The following is a 24,776-nucleotide window of genomic DNA, read 5'->3' as shown; positions in this document are numbered from 1 at the left end:
CTTTATTTTTCATTATCAATTACCCAGACTCACTGCACAGTGGACCAACACTAGCTTTGCGTACTCTTTTCCTATTCAACTAATTATAGAAATTCTTACTATCTGTTTTATATTACTAGATAGCTTTCTCTCATACATTGCTATTTGTCCCTATTTTTCAGCCATTCTTTGCTCATTATTAACGTCTGCTGAAGCCTTTGACCTATCACTAATTTGCAAACTTGTACAAGGTTTCTTTCAATTTAGTATACTTTTAACTCCATTACTTCACCATAAATGCTATTTCCCTCTCAGCGAGCCTTTGCTTTTCACTGTGCCATTGAACATCTCCTTAAAAGATTGTCACGGCAACTCTAGAGACCTAATTTTTCACCTTGTTTCCCATTTCACCCTCACTAGTTCTGCTTTCAGAGCCATTTATTTAGATTCGAAACTCTAGTTATAGATCAACAATTTTCCCTTTCAAACAGAACATGAAATTTTATGAAGTGTGATCACTGTTACATAAATGATCTTTAATGTGAGACCATTGACTAATTCTGTCTCATTTTCCATTACTGGATCTAGGATTACCTGTTCTCTGACTGACCCTAGAATATAGAATTAAAATTGGTTTTATTATCATATATACTCAAGTATTGAAATACATGAGTGAAAAATGCACAAAGTTGCCATTCCAGCACCAACTTATGTGCAATGGTACCTGGGTACAAGATCATAGGTATAAATGAGAAAAGTGAAAATAATAAACAAAAAGGTCTGCATTACAGTCCTTATAAAGCTATAAGATCCATGTGTACAAAATCTGAGGCATAAATTAGAAAAATAAAGAAATTAAGGTAAAAGTTCAGCGTTACACTACTTCTAAAGCAGGTTTCCATGCTGGGCTCACCTTGAGGCTGGACATCTGGGCTGGACCTCCCTGAGGTTGGGAGTCTGGGCTGGACCTCCCCAAGGTTGGGAGTCTGGGCTGGACCTCCCCAAGGCTGGGAGACTGCGCTGGACCTCTCAGAGGCTGGGGATCTGTGCTGGACCTCCTCATATATTGCTCCAAGAGAAAGGTACATTTATACAAAGGTACATTCACTCTCTCCATCATTGCAACAAAGTGGCAATGTAGATTAATTACAAGAAGCACTGCAGCAACTCACCAAACCATTTCAGAAAGCACTTTCCAAATTCACAACTTCTACCAATTAGAAGGAAAAGGGGAACAGATCCAAGGAATACCACCATCTGCAATGACCACAGGGTCATATAATGAATACGCAGTTATGGTTGGTAACACTTTTTACATTTCCAAATAAACACAAAGGCCACAACATTAATGAAGTTGCACGTTTGGAGCAGACTTTTTATGGATTAAATAGGGGTTATGAACAGGAAATGTTGGTGAATGAGTTTCTTGAGATTTGCTTCTCATGGTTCTCTCTGGATTCCTATTCAACAGCTAGTCAATTTAAATTGGAGGAGCAGACAAAGTGGCAAGAAGAGAATTCTGTCAGGATGTTCAAGTTGGACACATGGAAGGGATTGTCATCAGGGGGTTGAAGTGCAGGAGGTAAGAAAGATTGTTTTCGGTGCCAGATGAGACCCACAGCCCATCCACTTTCCTTCTATTCCAACTGAGGCCCTTAATTGACTAATTATTGACCACTTAAGGGTCACCTCCTGCCCAGTCTCAGTTTTTTGTTTATTGGGAAGAGTAAAGTAATTGAGAGTTATAAGTGATCCTGCTCATGCCTTGGGTAGGAGATGTATGGCTGATATGACTTCCTTCTAGCCAACTTTTCGAAACCTCACCTCATCCCTGACAAAGTCCGTCCCAATACCAAGTGGAACATCCTCCCTCTAACTCATATCAGCGAAGGATCTTGACACCATCCAGGACAAAGTGGCCCACTTGACAAGCACCACATTCACAAACATTCACTCTCTCCAGCACTGATGGTCAGTAGCAGCAGTGTGGATTCTCGATTTGACGTAGTCCAGAAATTTACTAAGCCTACTTCAAAAGCAACTTGCAAACTCATGACCACTACAATCTAGAAGGAAGCAAATAGATGGGAATGCTATAACCTGTAAGTTTACCTTTAAGCGACTCACCATCCAGGCTTGGAAATATATTGCCATTCCTTCAGTGTCACTGGGTTAAAATCCTGGAATTCCCTCCATAATTGCATTATATGCAGCAGTTCAAAAAGTGGATTCACCACAAGCCTCTCTGGGGAAACTAGGGGAGTGAGAAATAAATATTGGCCCAGCCAGTGTTACACACATTGCCTGAGTGAATAATAAAAACAAAATCTTCAATTGGAAGCCTAGGAATGGGATCAAAGGATGTGGGGAGAAAGCAGCATCATGGAATAACAGATGGACTCCAGTTGCTCTCAATTTCTATGCAGGATCTCAGCTTACTGCCTGCTTACTGAATCATTTTGTTGTGGTGAATTAGGTAGCAGCAGAAATGGAGGCATAAGAATTGGATGTTTGCATTCCTTGACACAAAGGCCAAAACATGTAAAAGTGGATAAATTGAAAGGATGAATCTTGAATTTCCTTATTCATCAACTGTTGCTTAAATCTAAAGAAGCCATGCTTTTGCAAAATTACAGTTATTATGGTTCTGCTTCTATAATCAACCAACTAAAAAGGTTTATCTTCAGGAAGACAAGCCCAAATTGAAACCTTTAACTTCTGTAATTATTTCAAATATCATCATACTTGCATGATAAGCAAGTGGAATAGACTGTTTATACAAGTTCAGTTGAAGCCTGACCCCGTTTTATAGATAATGTATGACACAATCATGATGCAATATGCTTAGTGTTAGACTAATTGGTGTATTTGACTCAGGGACATGAAGGAGGAGGTGTATGAGGCCACTTGATTTAAGGAAACATTATTTGAAGAGCTTAAAAGCAAAATTGTTTTTTCATCATCAGGCTGGCGATTAGGATATAATTTTTTTGGAAATGAAACAATGTCAGCAGAAACAAAATATATAATATAAAATATATAATAAGAAAATTAAATGTACATTTGTTGTTGATATGAACAAAAGGGCAGGATCATCAAGATCAGGATTACAGAGAATAAGATGTTCCACAAAATCGCTGAATGATTGGAGATATAGAGATATGAACTGAAGGAGAGAATGCAGGGAGAATAAGTTCAGTGAGGGTTTGGAGTGCATTTATTACTTCTGCATCCAAGCCTTCAAGATTAGAGAGAGATAAAAAGAATGAAGCATAGTATGGTAGATAAATAGAATGAAGGATTAGAGGGAGGATAAATGTAATGGAGGCAGTGGGATAAATGTAACTAACAATTGGAAATAGACAAATTGCAACTCAATGAATGATTAAAGATGGTGAGGTAAAAGTGGAAATGTAAGTATAAACATACAAAAGATTTAAATAAGAAAAATCAAATGTTGAAGGATTGGAGGTAGTATGATAAACATCTTGAAAGATTGGAGATGGAGGGATAACAATACTGAATGACACTGTTGTATGGCTGACATGCATCTTTTCTGCTTGATAGTTCTCTTTCAAATTTTCACCAGAAAATGTGCCTGATGGTATCAACGTTTAGTGTAAACATTTTATGATGCTTTTTCCTGCTCAGGATTAAAAATTCAAGAGGTCAGAGATTGTAGGATAAGAGTTTAGAATCTACTGCCAGTGATATCAGTCGACAAATGATTAAAATATCCATATTATTCTATCTGCTATTTTAACACAGACATTAATTTAAATGGGCTGACTTCTCCCCTATTATAATAGTACAGGGAATACCATATGAAACCATTAAGCATTCATCTGCAGACAACACCAAACTAATTTTCTGGCTTACATGTTGATGACAACAACAACTGTTCTGTATTTTACAAAATTCAGGCGAGCACGTCACAGTACAAAAATAGAGTAGGTATTTAAAAATTAGTTGACTGCGGTTACTGCAGTTTGGAAGATAATGATAACTGATTTGAGTGCCAGTATTGTAAAATAATTCTAGTGGATTGTAAGCAAAATAGCATTTGTCAAAAATCAAAATAGAACAGTGAGAATTTACAATGGTTATAATGTTCTGTTATCAAACTGCTCTTAACTTGTATTGTGACAATCCTATTTTAAGTAATGTAAACAATATCCTGTAATGAGCAAAATTCAAAATATGTTCTATCTCCTAAAAAACTATATATTCTATAAAGTACAAAATGCACTTACAATTCCACATCAAAGCACTAAGAATGATCTTATTTTTAAATTTTCTTTTTTTAACATAGAAGTGTTTTCTCTACCTCATACTGAACAAATTGTTTTCAGCTCAACCCCACTGAATGAGAGGTTTGGTCAACACTATGTAGGAGCAAATTACAGCAGATATTGGAACCTGAACTGAAACAAAAAGAATGTTGGAGATCACAGCAGGTCAGGCAGCATCCGTGGACAGAGAGAAACCTAACGTTTTGAGTCTAGATGCTCTGATGAAGAGTTATCTAGACTTGAAATGTTAGCTTGCTTTCTCTCCATGGATTCTGCCTGACCCACTGTGAGCTCCAGCACTTTTTGTTTTCAAGGGGCTTGGCCTGCCCCTGCTCCTTTCATATTTTTTTAATGTTACATTATTTCCCTCTATTTTGCCTCTTGTTCTGTTGCAGCTACCTATTCGATACCTTTGGTTTCCAATCTCAAGTATTGTTTCATCTTAATTTTGTTCCTGTTTTTGGTGTCATCCAGTATGGACTTTTTTCACTCTCATAGCTGATGATGGGCATCTTTTTCTGTTCTTCTTTCAAATCACTGCCACGTTCCAATTTAGATTGAGGCCTTGTTAATATGTCTTTTACAACATTGTAAAGCATAAATTTTTCGACATGTGTTTTGTTTCCCTGTTTTGCACATCAAAACTTTCTTGTATGATGCAACTATCTACAGATCACTGCACCAGACATCCTTATGTGAGCAGAACTCTCGACAGAAACACAGTGTTATAATTTCAGTCCCACTGTATTAATAAACGTAGGTTCACAAAGGAGAGAGTGCTATCCACTTCCTGGAGTTCACAGCACTGACAGAAATTGTTAACTTTAGCACTGTTTTATGGAGTGTGGGAGAACAAACATCATATAAAATCGAACATGATGATATGTGAATGCATGCCTGGAATTAGAGTGTTAAGACAGCCCCAGGTCTTGAACTATGTAGCTGTCTTCTTACCATAACATTACCAGATTGGCATTTTGTATTCAGCTTTAAAACTTCACACCTCATTCCTTTAGTTGGGAAACTGCATAAACAGTTTCAAAATCCTGAAATGTGAGCACCGTATCCTGAGTAGTTCTGTTACTGGATGAGTAACTGAAAAGTCATGAATTTAAATCCCATAATGTCAAGCTATAAAACTAAAAGTTTAAAATGCTATTCTTTGAAGGCTAGCTCCAGCAACAGACATGGCAGAGTGCAAAAATAAGAATCAAAAATACAGGCAGTGAATGAAAATTTCAGTGAATGAAAAATGTAAATTGCTAGCAAAACTCAGTCGGTTATTACCCTGTTTCTGATGAAGACTCACTGGACTTGAAACATTAACTCTGCATTCTTCCCACAGATTCCGCTAGACCAGCTGAGTTTCACCAGCAATTTCGATTTTGTTTTATAGCTCCAGCACCTGCAGTTCTTTGTTTTATTTTAATGATATTTGAGCCTCTCCTGAAGCACAAAGGCATGCCATAAGTATTCTTCTATCCTGATACAAGCAACTCAAAATGATTTGGTCTTATCTAAAAAACAAACACAACCATATCAATCTTACTGATCCAGCCCTTCCCTTATAAGAACTGCAAAGCATATCTCCCTCTATTTTCTACAAAATAATTGCACAAATCCGCCAAGAGATTCATTTTATGAGTGGACTTTTCTGAATTTTAGTTGTACATATGCAACATCATGCGATGCAGTTTGGACATAAATTCTTTATATAGAGCAGAAGAAAAGACAAGTGAATTAGTCTGTTAGTCCTGTGCAATTTTATTGAAGCAGTACATAAATTCCAAGATCTAATAACGACTACAATTTCTGATAAGTTTCTTCAGACAACCTGATAGATTGTTTCAAGAAGGGTCATTATTTGCATATTTTACACTCATTCTAAGCCCTGAAATGTTGTGTCTGTCTAAACTCTGCTCTGGGAGTACCTCTTTGTTATGTTTGCACTTAACGTTACTTTTTAGCTTCACCTTATTTGTAATTCTAAGAATAGCAGGCACCCATGAAACTACAATGAAAGGAAATTTCTAATGAGACCAACATGTTAATTGTGATTCCAAAGAGGTAAGGCTTATGGATAATTTTTTGACTTTTGTTGAACAGGGTGGAATGAAATAGCTTCATACCTGAATGTGAGCCTATCCTGAAGTACAAAGGCATGCCATAAGTATTCTTCCATCCTGATACAAGCAACTTAAAACCATTGGTTTTATCTAAAAACAAACACAACCATATCAATCTTACTGATCCTCCTCTCCCCTTATAGAAACTGTAAAGTATACAACCCTCTATTTTCTTCAAAATAATTGCACAAATCCATCAAGAGTTTTATTTTATGAGTGAACTTGTAATTCTAAGACTAGCAGGCACCCATGAAACTACAATGAAAGGAAATTTCCAGTGAGACCAACATGTTAATTGTGATTCCAAAGAGGTTAGGTTTATTGATCAGTTTTTGACCTTAGTTGTACAGGGTGGAATGAAATAGCTTCATACCTCCTCCAATACTACAATCCTTTCAGAGCTCAGCATTCCTCGAAGCCTAACATCCTGTTACCCAAACCTTTCATCAGTAGCATCTATATCTTCAGCTATCTGGGCTGATTCTTAGAATGCCCTCTCTTGAGATTTCATTCCCTTCACCTTTCTCTTATCCTTTAAAATCCTCCTGCAAGCCTCTCTCTCTCTAACCAAGCTTTTAGTTATCCTCATTTCTTTCTTTGATTTGATGGCAACTTTTTTCCATTTATAATTTTGTAAAATGACTTTGGACATTTTCCAGTGTTAAACAAACATACTTAGATAATTTGTTGTAAATTGGGTGTGTTAACAAAAATGACTGGATCGGAGTCAGAGTCAGATTAACTTAATGGCCTGTACTAATCAATTGAGCCCTGCTCCAGTCTTTTAAAAACTAAACAAGCAGTATTGTGGCTGTCATTGTAAATGCTTCCAAGCACTGTAGAATGAAGGCAACAGTTTACTTTACATAGTGTAACACTAATAACTTCAGTCAGTATTTTTTGATGAAGTAACAGGACAATTTCATGAAAGGAAAGCAATGGATGTTGGTTTGAGGTGAGAAGGTTTAAGAAAGCCTTTCTAAAAGGCTATTTAACATAATTGAAGGTTAGGATAGGAGGGTCAGTAGCTTGATAAAATTTGACTGAAGGACAGAAATCAAAAAATCACAGTAAAAGTCATAATATTTTGCAAACTGCAAGGTCTCAATAGTGGTGTTCCCCAACAATCAGTGCTAGAACCACTGCCATTTTTAACCACTGCTTTTTCTCATCTAAATAAATGATTTTGGAATGCAGAGTATAGCATTACATCTTACCAATGAGTTCAAGCTGACAGATATAGCTGACAATGAGGATGATAGCAAACAACTGCAAAGTATACAGACAAGCCAGCAGAATCTGCATATAAGTGCCAGATGGAATTTAATACATAGGAGTGTTCAGTGATGTGCTTTGGCAGAAGAAATAGAGAGAGGAAATATAGAGAGGATGGCACAATTCGAAAAGTTTACAGTGACAGAGGGACCTAGGGGTTTATGTGTCTAGATTTTTAAATGTGATGGAATATAATGGCAGGGATCCAGAACATCATCAAGAGATATTGAGAACAAAAACACAGAAGTTATATTAAATTTATATAAATCTCTGGTTAAACCCACAATGAAAGTATTGCATAGAGTTCTGGTCATCACATTTTAGGAAAGGTCCACATATCCTTGAGAAGATGCAGAAAAAATACATCAAAATCACTCCAAGGATGAGGGATTTTAGTTACCAGACTTGTTGAAGGACTTGGCTTACTCTCTTTGTAGCAAAGATGATTCAGGAAAGGTTTGATAGAGATGCACATGATTATGGTGAGTTTAGGTGAGATAGAAGGAAAAGCTGATCCTATAAGTTGACCATACAGGGACTACAGAACTCAGATGTAAAGTTTTGGACAAGACGGAGTAATACAAGGAAGACATTTGTTACACAGTAAATGATAATGACCTGGAACTTGCTGGCTCAGTGAGGTAAAGAAAGGTTGTGAATGAATTCTAAAGGAAATTGGATAGGCACCTGAACAAAATAAACTTACAGACAGCTAGAATAGTTTTTTTCTGTGATATAAAGGATTCTATGAGTCCATGAATATATGATGTCAATAGACTCCACTGTGGCTGAATAATTTTAGTAATTTCAGTTTAGCTATCTATTGACTGAGAACAGAGCAGATGAACTTGTACCACACTGCACGCTGCTGAGATACTGTTCATGAGTTGAGTTTAACCCTTCTATTTTAAATTTTACATTTACACTACAAATATAGTTTTGTGCAAAGTGGCTTCTTTTCACAGCAACACCCACAATTATAGAGTATTATGCAGCCTGAAACCAGAGTCAGGTTTTAAACCTGCTACTGTGTTAAGTAGAATGAGCTTCACATTGCTGAGGAGTATCATTCTATTTTACATCATTATCAGCTCAGAGCTTAACATTCGACTTACACCACATATTTTCAACGTTAATGTGTGGATCAAGCCTTTTTTCCATTGTTGTTGAACTTGGTTCAATTGCAGCTAAATTTGTCATTTCAGAAAGATGTTGCAACTTCTGTTTTGTAGTCATGTGTCCAACTCTCTATCATCCGCCAAATCAGCTTATGGCCTCATCCAGAAAACATTTTTTTTGAAAATCCAAAAATAAATAAATAACCAGAGTCCTTGAAGTGGTTTAAAGAGGCTTGCTGTCTCCATTATCCTGCTTTTCTATCATCACTGCACTGTCTGGCTGTTTGCCAAACACTAGTCATGCAGAGATGAATGGGAGCAAGGATTCAAACTCACAGGTGGGTACAAAGAGAGACAGCAAAAAAAAAAACAGCAGTGGTCACTTCAAAAGTCATGAAAAACAATTTAGCATGATTTTTTGGGAAAAGAATAACATTCATTGCCAAAATAGGACACCTGCAGGCCTGCAGCAAATGATGGATACATAAATATTTCAAATACAGAGCTGAAGTGATGGGAAATTAGGAGTCAAATTGAAAATAAAAACTTTAATCGCACCTGAGAACAGGTTTGTTATTACAGTCAATTAACTCATGCTGAGCGAAGAATAAGCAAAGAAATACATCAAATTGCAACAACCCACTTGGCAATAGATTTCTCAATTTCAAACATTTGTCTCAAAGTTTGAAGGAAATTATACCATATTATTGGGTCAATCACTTCAATGTGACATTGATTATCATTTCAATCATGAAAATCAACATTAGAAAATGATGTCTTTCACAGTGGAAACTCCCAGATGTTAAGAGTTTTCAACTGGCCTCTTTCAGACTTGCTATCTTGTATGCTCAAAACAATTGGAAATGTGTTGCAAATTAACACATCATAAATGCATATTACAATGGTAATCTCCTTGGTTGGTAGTGAGCCCTTATGACTGTTGGTTCCACTGCCCAGAAACAGCAGCCCCACAGGATAACTGGGTGCACGTTTATCAGGGTGAAATTCCCATCTAAGACCTATGACAACAGATAACCAGGTGTGAGAAAACCCAGCTGTCCCATTAATAATACAGGGCTGACAGAGGAAATAAAGTTACATTAGAACTTAAATTATTGTACTTTTCAAAGCATTCAAATAACAATTTTTGGTTGAAAATGCCGCAGGAAACATGAATGAACTATTTGCGGGTTATGGTTTGATGGACAATCGATATTTCCGAAAAACGGATCAATGAACTTTAATGAAAAGACAGGAGATGACATGGCCTTGATAATGACAAATCAGGAAGAACTCGAGTACACTTACACACCTTTTGATAAATGATCAACATCGTGGAATTCAGTGCCGTTGAAACTGTGACATAGTGTCATTGCAATGTTTTGGAAGGAGAGCCCAACATTGCAGTTAGTCAGGCATGCCAAGGTGATTACAAACAAGACTATATTTTGTGAAGTCAGGCTAGCAAATAGGATTATGTTTGAGTATCATCACAGCTGTCACTGAAGTAAAAAGCACAGAGGAGTACCTGATCCATAGCCAGGTCATTTACAGATTTTGTAAGAGCTCATTTGGCACAATGGATCGTGTCCTTGCCTTTGAAACAGAAGCTGTATGGTCACTCCTATTTTAGGACTTGATGGCATGGTAAGTACATCCACGACATGGCCACCCAGATTCACTGTAAACTGATAAATCCTTCCGGTATATCTAAGGTGGATAGTAGGAATGGGACAATCTCCTGGAGTAGCCTATCAATGTCAAAAGACTTTGCATGCAGGTTTCTGCAATGCTGCATGCCATCACAAGCATCCCTGTTACTTTGAGGGAGGAGATTTACAAATTTCTTGCAGGAAAGTAGATTGCTTTTTGTGGTACAGATGGTGTATGACCTGCATTATGAACTGCTGAAAGCAATATATAAAAATGATAAATACTTTTTTGAAAAAATGCCATCTCAATTCTGACTCCAGAGTTCAGACAGAGAAAAAGCTTACATAGAAAAGCCTATCAGTTTATAGTCCGACAGACAGGGTAGAGAAGGTATCAGTAGACAAGATAACTGTCCAGAGTGCGGATAAGTCACCAGGATATCCAAGCCTGAGCACATTAATATAATTCAAAGTTTGTGAGAAGATTTGTAGCTCGGGTGCTCGTTGCTGTGGTTCTGTTCGCCGAGCTGGAAGTTTTTGTTGCAAACGTTTCGTCCCCTGTCTAGGTGACATCCTCAGTGCTTGGGAGCCTCCTGTGAAGCGCTTCTGTGGTGTTTCCTCCGGCATTTATAGTGGCCACTATAATGCTGGAGGAAACACCACAGAAGCGCTTCACAGGAGGCTCCTAAGCACTGAGGATGTCTCCTAGACAGGGGACGAAACGTTTGCAACAAAAACTTCCAGCTCGGCGAACAGAACCACAGCAACATTAATATAATGACTTGGTGCTGCTGCAATCCTGCATCATTATACCACCTTCAGCCACTGCTCAATGGGTAGGACTCTTGCATCAATGTTGCAAAATTCAAAGACCACTACAGAGCTGCCATTTTAAGGCAGTACTGAGATGGTGGCATCCTTCAAATAAGATGGAAAATTGTGCATTCTCAGATCATATATAGTTTTGAAAATCTGGAGAGTTACCCTGATGTCCCAGCTAACATGCTCCCTCCGCTAACATCACTAAAATAGATTTTATGGTTGTTATCATAATGATGTTTGTGAGATTTTAATCAACGCAAATTGGATGCAATGTTTCATTCTCAAAAGCAAATGACTATACTTCAAGATATGCACAGCTGGCTGTAAAGCTTTGGAATATCTCGAAGTTGTGAAAAGTACTATAAATGGAACTATTTGTTTCTTTCATTTTTAGTGATTTGCATGAGGATATTTATCATTTTATAAAAAGCAACATGGTGTCCAGCATTCATGTAATGAAATTGCTTGCCTTTGCAGCAGTGCAGTCCAGAAACAAACATCTAAATGTTATGAAATTTAAAGAAATAAGTTGCTGCAAAAGCTTCGCAAGTTAGAGAGAATCTGTGGAAAGAAACAGATTAACATCTCAGGTTGAGATGATCTTTCATCTCTGAATGTCTGATAGTTTCCTATAACTCTCCAGATTCATGTAGGAGTCTGGCTCCAAGTTGACAGAAGCCACTTGGGTGGGTTTGTCATCCCTATGCAGAAGCAGCAACCACTCATGGGTCTGCACCTTCAGACTGAGGTTGCATCAAAGGCCATGTGCTCTCAGAATCAGCTCAGAGAGCTTTACATTGTTTGGACGTGGCAGTGGTGTTGATGTTCTCTGAGGGCAGACAGTAACATTGATATGGGGGCAGCTATTGCTGTAGGAGTACACTCCACAGACCGGAGAGTTCTGATAAAGGAGGGCACCCTTGTCAAAGCCTGCTAGGAGATTCCCAAGCTTTATCTGGTGGTCTTCCAATTTACCTTGATAACTGTCATTACGACACGAGAAGGGATAAGAAGATGCCATTAACCGGCCACTTATAGCAACTTAATTTGTCTCCAGGAGTGTCCATGCCAGCTGGTGGTGGAAGACATTGGGCATGCTACCCCCTCTTCCGAGTGGGCTGGAAAAATTCAATTCTATATCCGCCCAGAATCATAGAGAGGTTTTGCATGTGAATAGCAATTGGAGAGAAAAATGTCAACCCAAAATAAGCTGAGGAAGATGAAAGTTGAACAACACGAAGGAAATATTCAAATTGAAGAATGTTAGGTAATGTCATTCTCTTGGGTTTGCAAGATGTTTTCCAAGACTGCCAGCCTAATTAGATTGCAGATGGTTTCCCAACTGAAGCTAAATGGTTTAAAAGATTTTTTAGAAACAGATATTCAAATCATTTTACAGAGATCAGACTATGAGTTGTAAATAATAGCTCCTTGATGCTAATTAATGCAGCTATATGGAAGATGGATTGTTTTACACTGTAGCAAGAGGTAGATTTTAAATGTTGCTGTTAGTGGAGACTGCCTCAGAGGAGCTGCACCCATCATTCTTGTACAGTGGGTTCCCAATCTAGACCTTGCTATTGCACTATAACAGATAGTAATGCCTACAGTATCCCCATGGGCAGGAAAGGAGTCCAAAGAGTAATGAATTACTCAGCCTAACACTTGATCTTCTACTTCTCAGTGGCTGTGAGAGAAATCCCCAAGTGTAAGGATTCTACATGAGCTTTCTTAGAGAAACTAGGCTCTGTCATGAGGGGAATAGAGGAGGGAGAGAGCAAGTACACACTTGACTATTAAATAGGAGGGCAGAAATGAAAATAAACCTGTTGTGCACCAAGTATATTAAAATTATTCTCAATGTAGCAATTTATTCAGCATACTCTAAAAGAAATATTGTTCAATCCAAAAACCCTCTCCTATCTAGCCAGAGCACCACTGACCTGGCTCCCACAAATTCCCTCGTTTGACAATCTCCAGGGAAAGGCAAAAATGTCGGACCAATTTAGCAAAAACTCTGGGGAAATTTCTCTCCAAGCCACTAAGGCAATTAAACAAGCTGCAGGAAGTCACAATGACTCATCAATCCCACTATTTATATTTATCCTACAAACTTATCTTTCAGAACTTGGTATGTCATCATATTTCATTTATGAATACTCCAAACACAAAGTTTTCCTATTCTATTACTTCTGAGATCCACAACAATTGTGTTAAAAAGCAACAACAAATGTTATAATCATACATTGATCATTTTTATAAAAATCAGAAAGCTTGTGCTTGCACACTATCATAAACAATGACATCAAACTTACAAAGTTAACATTCAGTTTCTGGGCACCAACAATGGTGGCTAAAAGGCATACAGAACATGCAAGTTCATATCTTGGATTACAATTTGGGCTTTGTCCAATATTGTTGTCTTGCACATATGAATAAAGGGCATTTTTCTAAGCTGACATAATCTCTCTGAACTGAAATTGCACTTAATAGGTGATTTTTTAAAAATTAGTGTTTAAAACACAGAAGAAAATCTATCACTCAAACCTTTCTCAGAGCACTTTCTTGTATAGCTTAATAATAAACAATACCACTCTCAAAGAATCAGTTTAATTTCTTGCTGAAGCTTTAAGTTCCACATAGAAGACCTAAATTTCAGTTTATCCGTGCGTTTCAGCTCTCTCACTATAACCAAAGCTCAACAGCTGGAGCTGTGATTTATGCCCCGAGATGTCTTTTATGTTATCACCATTTCTTTGAAGTAACTGACAGACATAAGTTAACGGATCTTGTATCTCATGCGTAGCAATGTTTAATGTTTAGATGTTGCCATTTTCTGCACATATTTCTCATTAATTATGTCTCATTGCCTCCCAATCTGAACAGCTTAAAATTTCAAATGAGCTACTTTAGCCACAAAAGAAATGTTGACTTAATTGACCCAATGAACAATGGCAATGTTGAACAAAGACACCCCTTTTAGGCATTTCTTGCTGAATACGATAACTGGTTCTAATTGCTTGAAGCCAGTCACGTGTTCATCATATACCAACATTTTCACAGGAGAATTACCATATAGAACTCCCAAAGGCACAGCTAGCTGAAACCATTAAAGATATGCATTTACCTGATCTGACATCACATAACTGTAGAAATCTCCCTAATTCGTTTGGTATGATGCTCAAATAATGCTGGTGTGCAGCTCCTCTACTCATTTGCTGCATTTAAATAATCAAATAATGGGACCAGGCATAAACACATCTCAAAAAATGGAGTTGTCTGTTTATCACGTCAAAGAACCCCACACAAGTCAAGTCTGCCCGATTACGAACATTTTTGAACTTCACATGTTCTGTCCGGTAAGAGAACGGCAAACATATGCTCGTCATTATTTCTTTATCCTTGATAGCATTTCAATAAATTATGTTTTGCTTCTAATTCCTTGTTCAAATAGTTTTTTCATTTCGCTTTGCAAAGGAGACAATAGAGTCAAATGGAATTGACAACAATTTGTTTCAATTTTAATTTACTAAAATGCTTAAAGTTACCTCAATCATTTCACTAAAATCTAAAAACGCAGTTTCTTTTAGCATGTCAAAGCCTTTTTTCAAAAATTTGGGAAACCTTACCAACAAAATACGAATACCAGTCTTGAAGGAAAAAAAATGTTTGGTTAGATGTCAAGTATTTTCGGGAATAATTTAAAATAAATTACAGACAATCAGAATTTGACAGAACCCAACAGATCTCATGGCAGAGGATCCTTGGGAGTCAGAATAGAATCAGACATGCTTTCAACTAGTGCTACCGGATAGTAGGATAGATTTTCAGGATTTTGGGGAGTCTCTGGAGCAGTCAAAATGGCAGCCAGGAGCCGACTCTGGCATTCCTGACTAATATTCTCTCGAACCTTTTCTGTGCGCAGATCACTGAGGTGTGTGTGTGCAGCAGCAACTTCTGAAACCTGGAGGCAATGTGTCAGCATGTGGAGTGGAATGTGGGGGTACTCAGAACGAATGTACACCCAGCTTAGAGGGAATGTTGTTCCTGACCCCATTTCTACAGTTTGCCAGTTTTAACAGTCGCATTTGTGAGGTCTCGATCCAAGCTAGTTTAGGTCGAGACCTCACAATCCCCACCCCGAACCTGGTCAACTTCTTGGAGGAATAGACATGTTCTGGTCCTTCATTGATTTTATGGATTCAGGCCAGCTCTTCAAAGCATTATTCACAGCAGAGGTGGTGTGACCAGAGTCCGGATGACAGAACCTTTGAATGGTGAGTTCAAATAGTATTAACCAGAGCCCCGAGAAATTCTATGCCCCTATCCATAACCCTTGGCCCTACATCCCTCCTCCCTCCCCATACCCTCTCATTTCCTCCAGCACAATCATTGACACTTCCATGCCCATTTATCGGCTGTACAAAACCAATGACTCCTCGAACTGCTTAAACAGTCTAATGAACTTAATAACATACAATGAGACTGCACCGCCACTCACTAACCTTCTTCACTGCAATGAAAATTCCACTTTTGCAGGAAATTTCACCCAAGGTAGGCCGAGCTGTGCAAGTTTCTGGCTCTGACTAACCTCCTCAAAGATGAAACTCAGTCTGATGTGTCAATGTCCCAAGCTTTCCAGTGTACGTAGGAATTTTCAAAGCAAAGGCTGTCACATGGGACTGAGCTGAGGGGGAGAAAGCAAGTCAGGAACCCACTTGTGGCCAAATATTTGAGAAGCTTACCAACAAGCTGGGAAGGGGCAGAAGGGTATGTTCAAATTCTAAATCACCTCAGACCCAAATGGTTGGTGAACCTTCATGAAGAGAGATCAGGTTCAATGCAGTTACATGACTTCTTTGTTTTGATAGAAAATCACTGGAGTTCGAGGCTAAGGGTGCAATACTTTTAATGGGCACTTGGGACATGCTTCCAACTGTTGGCTCTCTGCTGGTCTGCTTCTTCTTTTCTGTAAAGTAGCAGTGGGTTCCAGCATGGATCAAGCCATACAGTTCCAGCTCCTGACGACCAATTTGGTGTCAAGCTCACCTCTTGCTCAATTCGGGATTTTCATTTAAAGATGTGGCTCATGGCTGGGAGCTGGAAAAGATTCCTAATGTTGTTTTGAGAATCCAAACCTGATCTGCTTGGATCAACTGGACACAAATGGTTATCTCCTGGAGTCAGACTGCAGTTACTCAAGTGGCTCGAGGTTTATTTGTCTTTTCATCAAACTGGTGGGACCAACATCCAGAGAAAAGCAAAACCTACCTCTTCTAAAGTGAAGCCCACAGAACGGATACTTGCAAAATGAAGGCTTGAGGGCTTGATTTGCCTACTCCTAATACTTGTTTACTGAGCAAGCATGTATTTCAAGTAAAATGCTGGGATCTTTAATGATGAGTTATTACCAACACAAGAGCAACATGCAGCTCTTAAATTATTATCCTCTATCAGACAGCCATCCAATTGGCATGGGCTTTCCTTTATCTAATTAATCGAAAACATTCAACCCCGGGGGGGGGGGGGGGTCTGGTGCCTGTATACCTTACCCCACTATCCTCCTGTCATAGAGATGTACAGCATGGAAACAGACCCTTCAGCCCAACTAGTCCACACCGACCAGGTATCACAACTTAATCTAGTCCCATTTGCCAGCACTTGGCCCATATCCCTCTAAACCCTTCCTATTCATATATCCATGCAGATGCCTTTTAAATACTGTAATAGTACCAGCCTCCACCACTTCCTCTGGCAGCTCATTCCATACACGATTCACCCTCTGTGTGAAAACATTGCCCCTGAGGTCCCTTTTATATCTTTCCCCTCTCACCCTAAACCTATGCCTTCTAGTTCTGGACTCCCCCAACCCAGGGAAAATTCCTTGTCTATTTATCCTATCCATGCCCCTCATGATTTTATAAACCTCTATAAGGTTACCCCTTAGTCTCTGACGCTCCAGGGAAAACAGCCTCAGCCTATTCAGCCTCTCCCTATAGCTCAAATCCTCCAACCTTGGCAACATCTTTGTAAATCTTTTCTGAACCCTTTCAAGTTTCAAACATCCTTCCAATAGGAAAAGAGTTTGAGGAAACTCACAGGCCTCATGGTTTCAATCTGAATGCTCAACAATTCACTGAGATGTCCTGAGTATTTTGGCTTTGGATTGTGGACTCCCATTGTCCCACCCCCACCAGTTCTTTGTCTTCACACCCAACATTCTCCCCTCTATCCAAGAGCTGTTATAACCATAATATGATACTGGGCAGGCATCAAAATTGATTAAAACTCAACTATTCTTGTTACCAGGTCAATTAATGGGAAAGTTACATGACTGAAGCCTCAACATGGTTGTCCTGGGCAGCTGGATGTGAGTGGGAATGCCATTATTTATGCCACACATTGTAAAAAAGTGTGAAGCAAGGGAAGAGGCTCATTGTTCATGCGGAAGGGGGTATACTCTATGTGTTAATTCTGACCCTCCAAGATGTTACTCCAATCTTCAATCCTCTTCAGCTGGTCTCCAGAATCCTCCTTCTCACCCTCCTCAGCTATTTCCATGTTAGGCAGCCCTCTCTTTTCTTCAGCAGCTTAAAATCGAGAGACTTACCTGGATCCAGGATCCACTGATGACATTTGTGGGCCTGTTTGCAATCCCAGTAAACACTACCAACTACTGAATGGCCGGCAGCTCACAAGGGTGGACCTTCCGTTCAGTCAAGTGGAAGTCCCACACTCAGTGGTAAACCGACTTCCTTTCTGGGGGGACTGAGCAGTTTGCCACCTCTACAATGAACGATCTAATATTTCAAATAATGAATGGGTCTAAAAATGTTACTGAAAATGTTTGCCAGTTACCTGAGGAATCCTTTTGCCTGTCACACAGTATTATACTTATTTCAGTTCATTCTCTTCCTAAGATTGTCGTTACATTTCAGTCTGCTTCACACGGCTTGTCTATCCAGAAGCTATGTACTCCTGCTTAGGCTGGCTCAGAACCCACCATCAAACATGATAGATACCTCCAAGAAGTCACAAAGCTTATATCTGGGGTGTTCTGATCAACACAACTCAAGTGCATTTTATGTAAATGGATATTGAGGTTCTTAAGGTCAACAAAGAGAATATCCTGCTCGAAGTACACCACTGGCTGACAGCAAACGAAGCATCACCATTGATACAGAACCGCAATAATACTCACATACTCATCTGAAATCCGACAGCTTCTACTGGAACACACTCCACGCCTTACAAACAAACAACAATTCAATCTCTTAATAGCATTTCTGTTGGTTGATTGCAAACATCAATATCCACATGCTGGAAACTAAACTAAATGGTGAGGTCTCAGGTTTCAACCTTCTATGAAACATCTGGACAACCCTCAACTGCAGGAAAGGTGCTGCCACTTGCTCCACTTGAGGAACAGCTCAAATTGTGACAGTTGATATCCTAGTCAGACCTTCACTTATAAAGAGGACTCCTTCCTTGAGAGATTCATTCCTGGTTTTCAACATTATCATTCACATTGTGTAAGCTGAAAGTTGAATGGATTGCAAACTTCAATATTGACATTACGATATAAAGTAAAAGTCTGCAAATACAATGAATCAAGGGTGTTTTATGCAATGAACTTTTGAGAACTGCATAATACTTCATATTTCTTCCATGTTTAATTTTTCTTCAATTGTATTACATAAGAAAGAAAACTCAACCGCCTTTACCTTGTCTGGAGAATTCATCTGATTCCCTGTGAACCAACTCTGTGACACGACTCCCATAATGCAGTCTGGCATCATGATCGTATGCTTTCAGAGTTTCAGTTGAGCTATAGGACTTCTGTGTAGGTACTCTGCACTCTTCGCTGTCTAGCGAGGAACTTGTGTACCGGCACTCCTTCACACACCTGCCTCGTGTCAAGGAACGGTGTCTGCGGTCTTTGACATCCATCCTTCGCAAGGGAATTGTCTGACAGTTGTTACCAAACTGCACTTGTGTGTTTGGAAAATTTAAAATTCACAGTAACCTGCAAGAAAATATAAAGGTAGCTTTGAGCCAACTTGATATCCAGTGTGAGAAAATAGGAAATGATTTATATACAGTGCACATTATAAGCAGACTCTTTACTACATCTGGGACTAAGCATCCTGTATTTGTGAGTCTCAATAGGTTAACACCAGCTGAAAACTCATTCTTTGCTGTTAGGCACCCCAACTTGGTATCAGAGGCTGTGTAAGTGTCTTTAATGTAACACGGGAATTGATTTATGAGAGCACAGAGAGCTGTGGTGGTGATCAGAATTATTTTCTGAGCTTCTCAGTTGGGTTACAGCACCTGAATAAAGATAGTCAGTCTCCTGATCTCTTAGCACCATTTCCCCTTTGGGCATACAGCAGGACGTGCAAAATCTAAAAATGTGGAATAAATCATTTACATACCGCAGTCTGGTATATAATCTAAACTGGCAGGAGTGTTTTATGAAATATACTTTCAATGGGAGCACTGCAGAGATTGAATGTGATCTAAAGGGTTAACCATATCTTTACTCCAATAATAGTAACTGAACTGATGTGAAAGAAGCTATGTCATCGTGACATCAGAGCTTATGGAACTGGAGCCATGGCCTGCAGAAGCATGTTCTCTCTTCCCAGGCCTCTGACTTGTTATACTCATAAAGCTTGTTAAAATGTGCTCACAAGGGCTGAAAAAAACACTTTTCAACGTGTGATTGGGATAAGAAGTGTTTAATGCATGCCTTCTAAATCCTCCTAAAAGTGCCATGAATTTTAGTTTGGGGGGGGGGGGGGGGGGGGGGGGGGGGGGGGGGGGGGGGGCATCAGAAGGCAATCCAACAGTCTTGTTCTTGTATAGCTTGCTAACATTCCTTTTCAGATGGGCAGAGGCTACAGGCAATTTGCCTGGCAATCCTCTCTGCTGGGAAATAATATTGGAGAAGGGTAAAAGGGTAGAGTGCAGGAGAAATAATTGTGTGGAAAGAAAATGTTAAGCATTGCACAAATTTGGTGGCATTTGTTCTATTGGAACAGGAGATAAACTGGGAATTGTCAGAGTTGAACAAAATTGTTTACATCAGAGTCAAATTTAAGTTGGTACAACAAATGAAAGAAGTAATTTCTGGCTTAAATTAGAATATGCAAAGCTGTCTCTTGCCACTGTTCAAGGACCACAGAGTGAAGTTGTGAAAGTGCATTTAGCAGAACACTCCTTATAATTAATGAATGACTTCTGAATAGAGTCATGGAGCCATAAAGATGTACAGCACGGAAACAGAGCCTTCGGTCCAACTCGTTCATGCCAACCAGATATCCCAACCCAATCCAATCCCAGCTGGCAGCACCTGGGCCATATCCCAAATCAGAACAAAAGTATTAAATGCTCACGTGAAGCATCATGGCATTATGTAAATGTTACACCTTCAATCCTTTTAGAATGCTGAAAATGGTGAAACCATGTCTGGGTTGGAAGATTTGAACTATAGGGAGTGGCTGAACAGGCTGGGGTTGTTTTCCCTGGAGCGTCAGAGGCTGAGGGGTGACCTTATAGAGGTTTACAAAATTATGAGGGGCATGGATAGGATAAATAGACAAGGTCTATTCCCTGCATTGGGGAAGTCTAGAACTAGAAGGCATAGGTTTAGGGTGAGAGGGGAAAGACATAAAAGGGACCTAAGGGGTAACTTTTTCACACAAACGGTGGTGCATGTGTGGAATGAGCTGCCAAAAGAAGTGGTAGAGGCTGGTACAATTGCAGCATTTAAAAGGCATCTGTATGGATATATGAAGAGAAAGGTTTAGAGGGATATGGGGCAAGTGCTGGCAAATGGGACTAGATTGGGTTGGGATATCTGGTCAGCATGGACTAGTTGGACCAAAGGGTCAGTTTCAGTGCTGTATATCTCTATGACTCTATGTCTGGATAAAGGCAACTTTTTTTTCCCTTACATTTGCTGAACTGAAAATGAATAATCACTAAACCTTGTTTTCGAAGCTCTGCATAGGGTACAAAATATACTACAAAAATGGAATGAGACTGCAAAAAAAAAAGTCTGGTCACTTACTATTCCTGAAGAGTTAAGCAAGATGTGGGAAGATAATAACAAATGTGGAAAGAGACTGAAGGTAAGCAGAGGGGGCAGAATTTGTAGCCAAGAGTGAAAAACAGAGACAAACAGTTTCACAGCTTGAAGCAAACAGCTATGACTGACGTCCAGGCTTGTGACTGCCGTAAAGGTTACGGATCTGAGCCTGACGGATTAGCAGATGCTGCCAGAGGCAGTCACTCCCCATCATTCACTTCAATCACTATTTGCTTTAGACTCGAATTGCAGTTCAGTCAAACAAGGCATGTAAATGGAAATAACACCTAATAATCCCCCTTCAAACCATGGAAACAAGTGGAGATCTACATATTTATATAAAAATCATTTTAGTTATTCCGCATTAAAGGAAACTCATTAAAAAATAACTGGAAATCAATGAAAGATCAAGCGATGTTATGGAATATGTGATTCCTTTACTTCCAATTTGTCACTGTGAAAGACTGAATTTGCAGCTACCCAGGTTTAAAATTCATAGAGTTCTAACAGTCACATGCTCCCACTAGACTGTGATCTCTGAAAAATTACAGGAGCTCCTAGCTGTCAAAGATTATGCAAGTAGGGTGCTCAAGGGCACCTGAGGATCCAGAGAAGGTTACGTTAAAACTGAGTAGAAGCCAAGACTCCCTGTGGGAATGACAGCTTCAACAGCCTTTTTGCCAGACCTCTGTGACTGCCAGCAGAACTGTGGTATTTATTAATTTTGCACACATGCCCTTGAAACAGAGGTCAAATTAGGGAGACTGCACTACAGTCAGGTTAGACACCAAAGCCATGGAAAGATACATGTTCAGAAATTATTCACAAACTAACTGGAATGAACTGCACATATTGCATTTCTAATGTTGTCCCCTGTTAAAATGTAAAAGCTACGATTTTAATTGGCATTAGCGTCCCAAAATCCTTGCAATATCAAACAAAATGCAGTGGCTTCAAGATCTGTACTTGGTTTCCTTCTGAGAGAAATACAAATCCAGCTTTGTTTGTGCTGGCTGAAAGATTCTAATCTAAGTGAGTTTGGAAAGCCATTTGGATTCTGTGACCAGCACAAAACTACCTACAAGTCAGCACCAATTGTTGCTGAAGGGACGGTGCTAATTTGAAAAGCAACACATTTTGGTGCAACCATTAAGGAGATGACAGTGGAATATATCATTTTTCCCCACCCTAAATTTTGTTTGTTATACAGTTTCTATCTCTTTCAGATTGCAAAATTGCTATTGTCACTTCCTCTAATTCAACAAGTGTAGCTCTGCCCCTGACTACTGCGAATAATGAATCTAAAATTTTTTTCTGAGTCTAACTTCAGTATCTCACTGGATTTAACAATGAGGAGGTTGAGTGATAGACTTCCAGAGGATGTAGGCAGACGGTGGAATGGATGGATGGATATATCGCCGATATATGTTGTTGCAGAGAAAAGTGGGGCGATACTTTTGTTAAGAAGAAAGAGGTAAGGTTACTTAACATAAAGAGTGCAATTCTACAGGAGATGCAGAAAGAAAGAGTCTTGGGGATAGATTTGGACAAATCGGTGAAGAGTGGGAAAGCAGGTTGAGAATACAGTTTAAAAAATACACAACGCATGAAAAATCTTTATAAAACTCTAGTTTGGCCTCAATTCTGGACACTGTACTTGAAGAATGTAACTTCATCATAGGCGCAGAAAAGCTGTTCAGTACAGTGAGTGTTTTCAGCAATGATGGATGTCATTTAAATGGATACATTGGAGAAGCTGGGACTGTTTTCCTTCAAGAAGTGGTTGAGAAGAGATTTAATGGAGATGTTCAAGATCACCATAGCTCGAAACAGAGTCAACAGAAACAAATCTGGAACCAGAAATCACAAATTTAAGATGACTGGCAATAGAGTGAAAAGAAAAACTTTTTTACGTAGCATATGGTTATAATCTGTGATGTACTTCCTCAGAGAAGGTGCAGAGAGATTCATTTGTAGTTTGTAAAATGGAATTGGTTTGTGCTCTTGAAAGGGAAAGAAGCCAGAAGATTATAGTGAAAGATTAGGGGCCTGTCTGGCTGCATTGTCCTTACAAAGAGGTGGTAGGGAGTCATTCATCCAAACAGTCTTCTGATCTGCTGTAACCATTCTGTGATTCCACAACTTCTAAGTTCAGTTTGATACAGATTAAACTAATGGTAAAGATGGTCTCATATTGACAAAAGAATGGTTTGACAAAAGAGGGGGGGGGGGGGGGGGGGAAGGATGGGGCGCAATGGTGACTCAGTGGGTAGCACTGCTGCCTCACAGCACCAGGGTCCCAGGTTCGATTCCTGCCTTGGGCGACTGTCTGTGTGGAGTTTGCACATTCACCCCATATCTGCATGGGTTTCCTCCGGGTGCTCAGGTTTCCTCCAACAGTCCAAAAATGTGCAGGTCAGATGAATTGGTCATGCTAAATTGCCCATAATGTTAGCTGCATTAGTCAGAGGGAAATGGGTCTGGGTGGGTTACTCTTCAGAAGGTCGGTGTGGATTTGTTGGACTGAAGGGCCTGTTTCCACACTGTTCTAATCTAATCTAATCTAAATAATACTTTCATAATCTCAGAATGTCCCAAAGTACTTTACAGCAAATTAAATACATTGAAGGTAGACTTACTGCCACTGCCCATTTCAATTCCCCTAACCACTCCCTTTCCGACATGACCATCCTTGGCGTCCTCCACTGCCACAATGAAATACAGCACAAATTGGAGGAACAACACCCCGTCTTCTGCCTGGGCAACCAACAGCCTGGAGGACTCAACATTGAGTTCTTCAATTTCAAATACCCTCCCTCCCCATTCCCGACTACCTTCCCAGCACCCCACACGCACCCCCCCCCCCGCCCCTTCTACCTACCAGATTCATTCTTCCCATTGATCAACCAGGTTGTACCCTCTACCTGTCTTCAGTTATCCCCACTTCACCACCCTGCCCCCACCGTCCCCTTTACTTGCAGCTCACCTCCACCCATCCCCAGTTCTGAAGAAGGGTTACACCTGAAACGTCAACTTCTCCACCTCCTGATGTTGCCTGGCTTGCAGTATTCTTCCAGCCTCCTGCCTGTCTACTCACTGTTATGTCTAGCAAATAAAACTGCCAGTTTGCAAGTTCTCACAAACAATAAAATACGTGACCAGGTCATCTCATTCCAATGCTGTTGAGGGATAAATGCTGATCATGCATCAGAAGAACTCCCTTGATCTTCTTCCAAACAGTTTCATGGGATTTGTTTTATCTAGCTGAGAATGCCAACAGAGCTTTGTCTTAAAATCTCATCCAGAAGTGCAGCATGCATCCGAATCTGATAATCTTAAGCACTTTAAGTGAGATAATTCTGGACACTTGGATTGCCGTGGATATATGTCAGCACTATACAGATGGCACTTTGAGT

The 24,776-nt window shown here is 39.5% G+C and overlaps 1 protein-coding gene across 14 annotated transcripts in view; it reads right to left on the bottom strand.

Annotated features, from left to right (window-relative positions):
- The window catches only part of LOC122556528 (teneurin-2-like), a 1,106,639-nt gene that overhangs the window by 764,925 nt on the left and 316,938 nt on the right, over window positions 1-24,776 (bottom strand). For all 14 annotated transcript variants that reach the window (XM_043703277.1, XM_043703278.1, XM_043703280.1 and 11 more), the window contains exon 3: window positions 18,989-19,290. In XM_043703277.1, the coding sequence (XP_043559212.1) occupies window positions 18,989-19,214 (226 nt within the window). In that variant the 5' untranslated portion in view covers window positions 19,215-19,290. The remainder of the gene's footprint in view (window positions 1-18,988; window positions 19,291-24,776) is intronic.

This window comes from Chiloscyllium plagiosum, chromosome 14 (genome assembly GCF_004010195.1).
Source record: "Chiloscyllium plagiosum isolate BGI_BamShark_2017 chromosome 14, ASM401019v2, whole genome shotgun sequence".
NCBI classification, from domain to species: Eukaryota; Metazoa; Chordata; class Chondrichthyes; order Orectolobiformes; family Hemiscylliidae; genus Chiloscyllium; species Chiloscyllium plagiosum.
The sequence above is the reverse complement of the archived record's forward strand: the minus strand, read 5'-3'. Positions and strand labels throughout refer to the sequence as shown.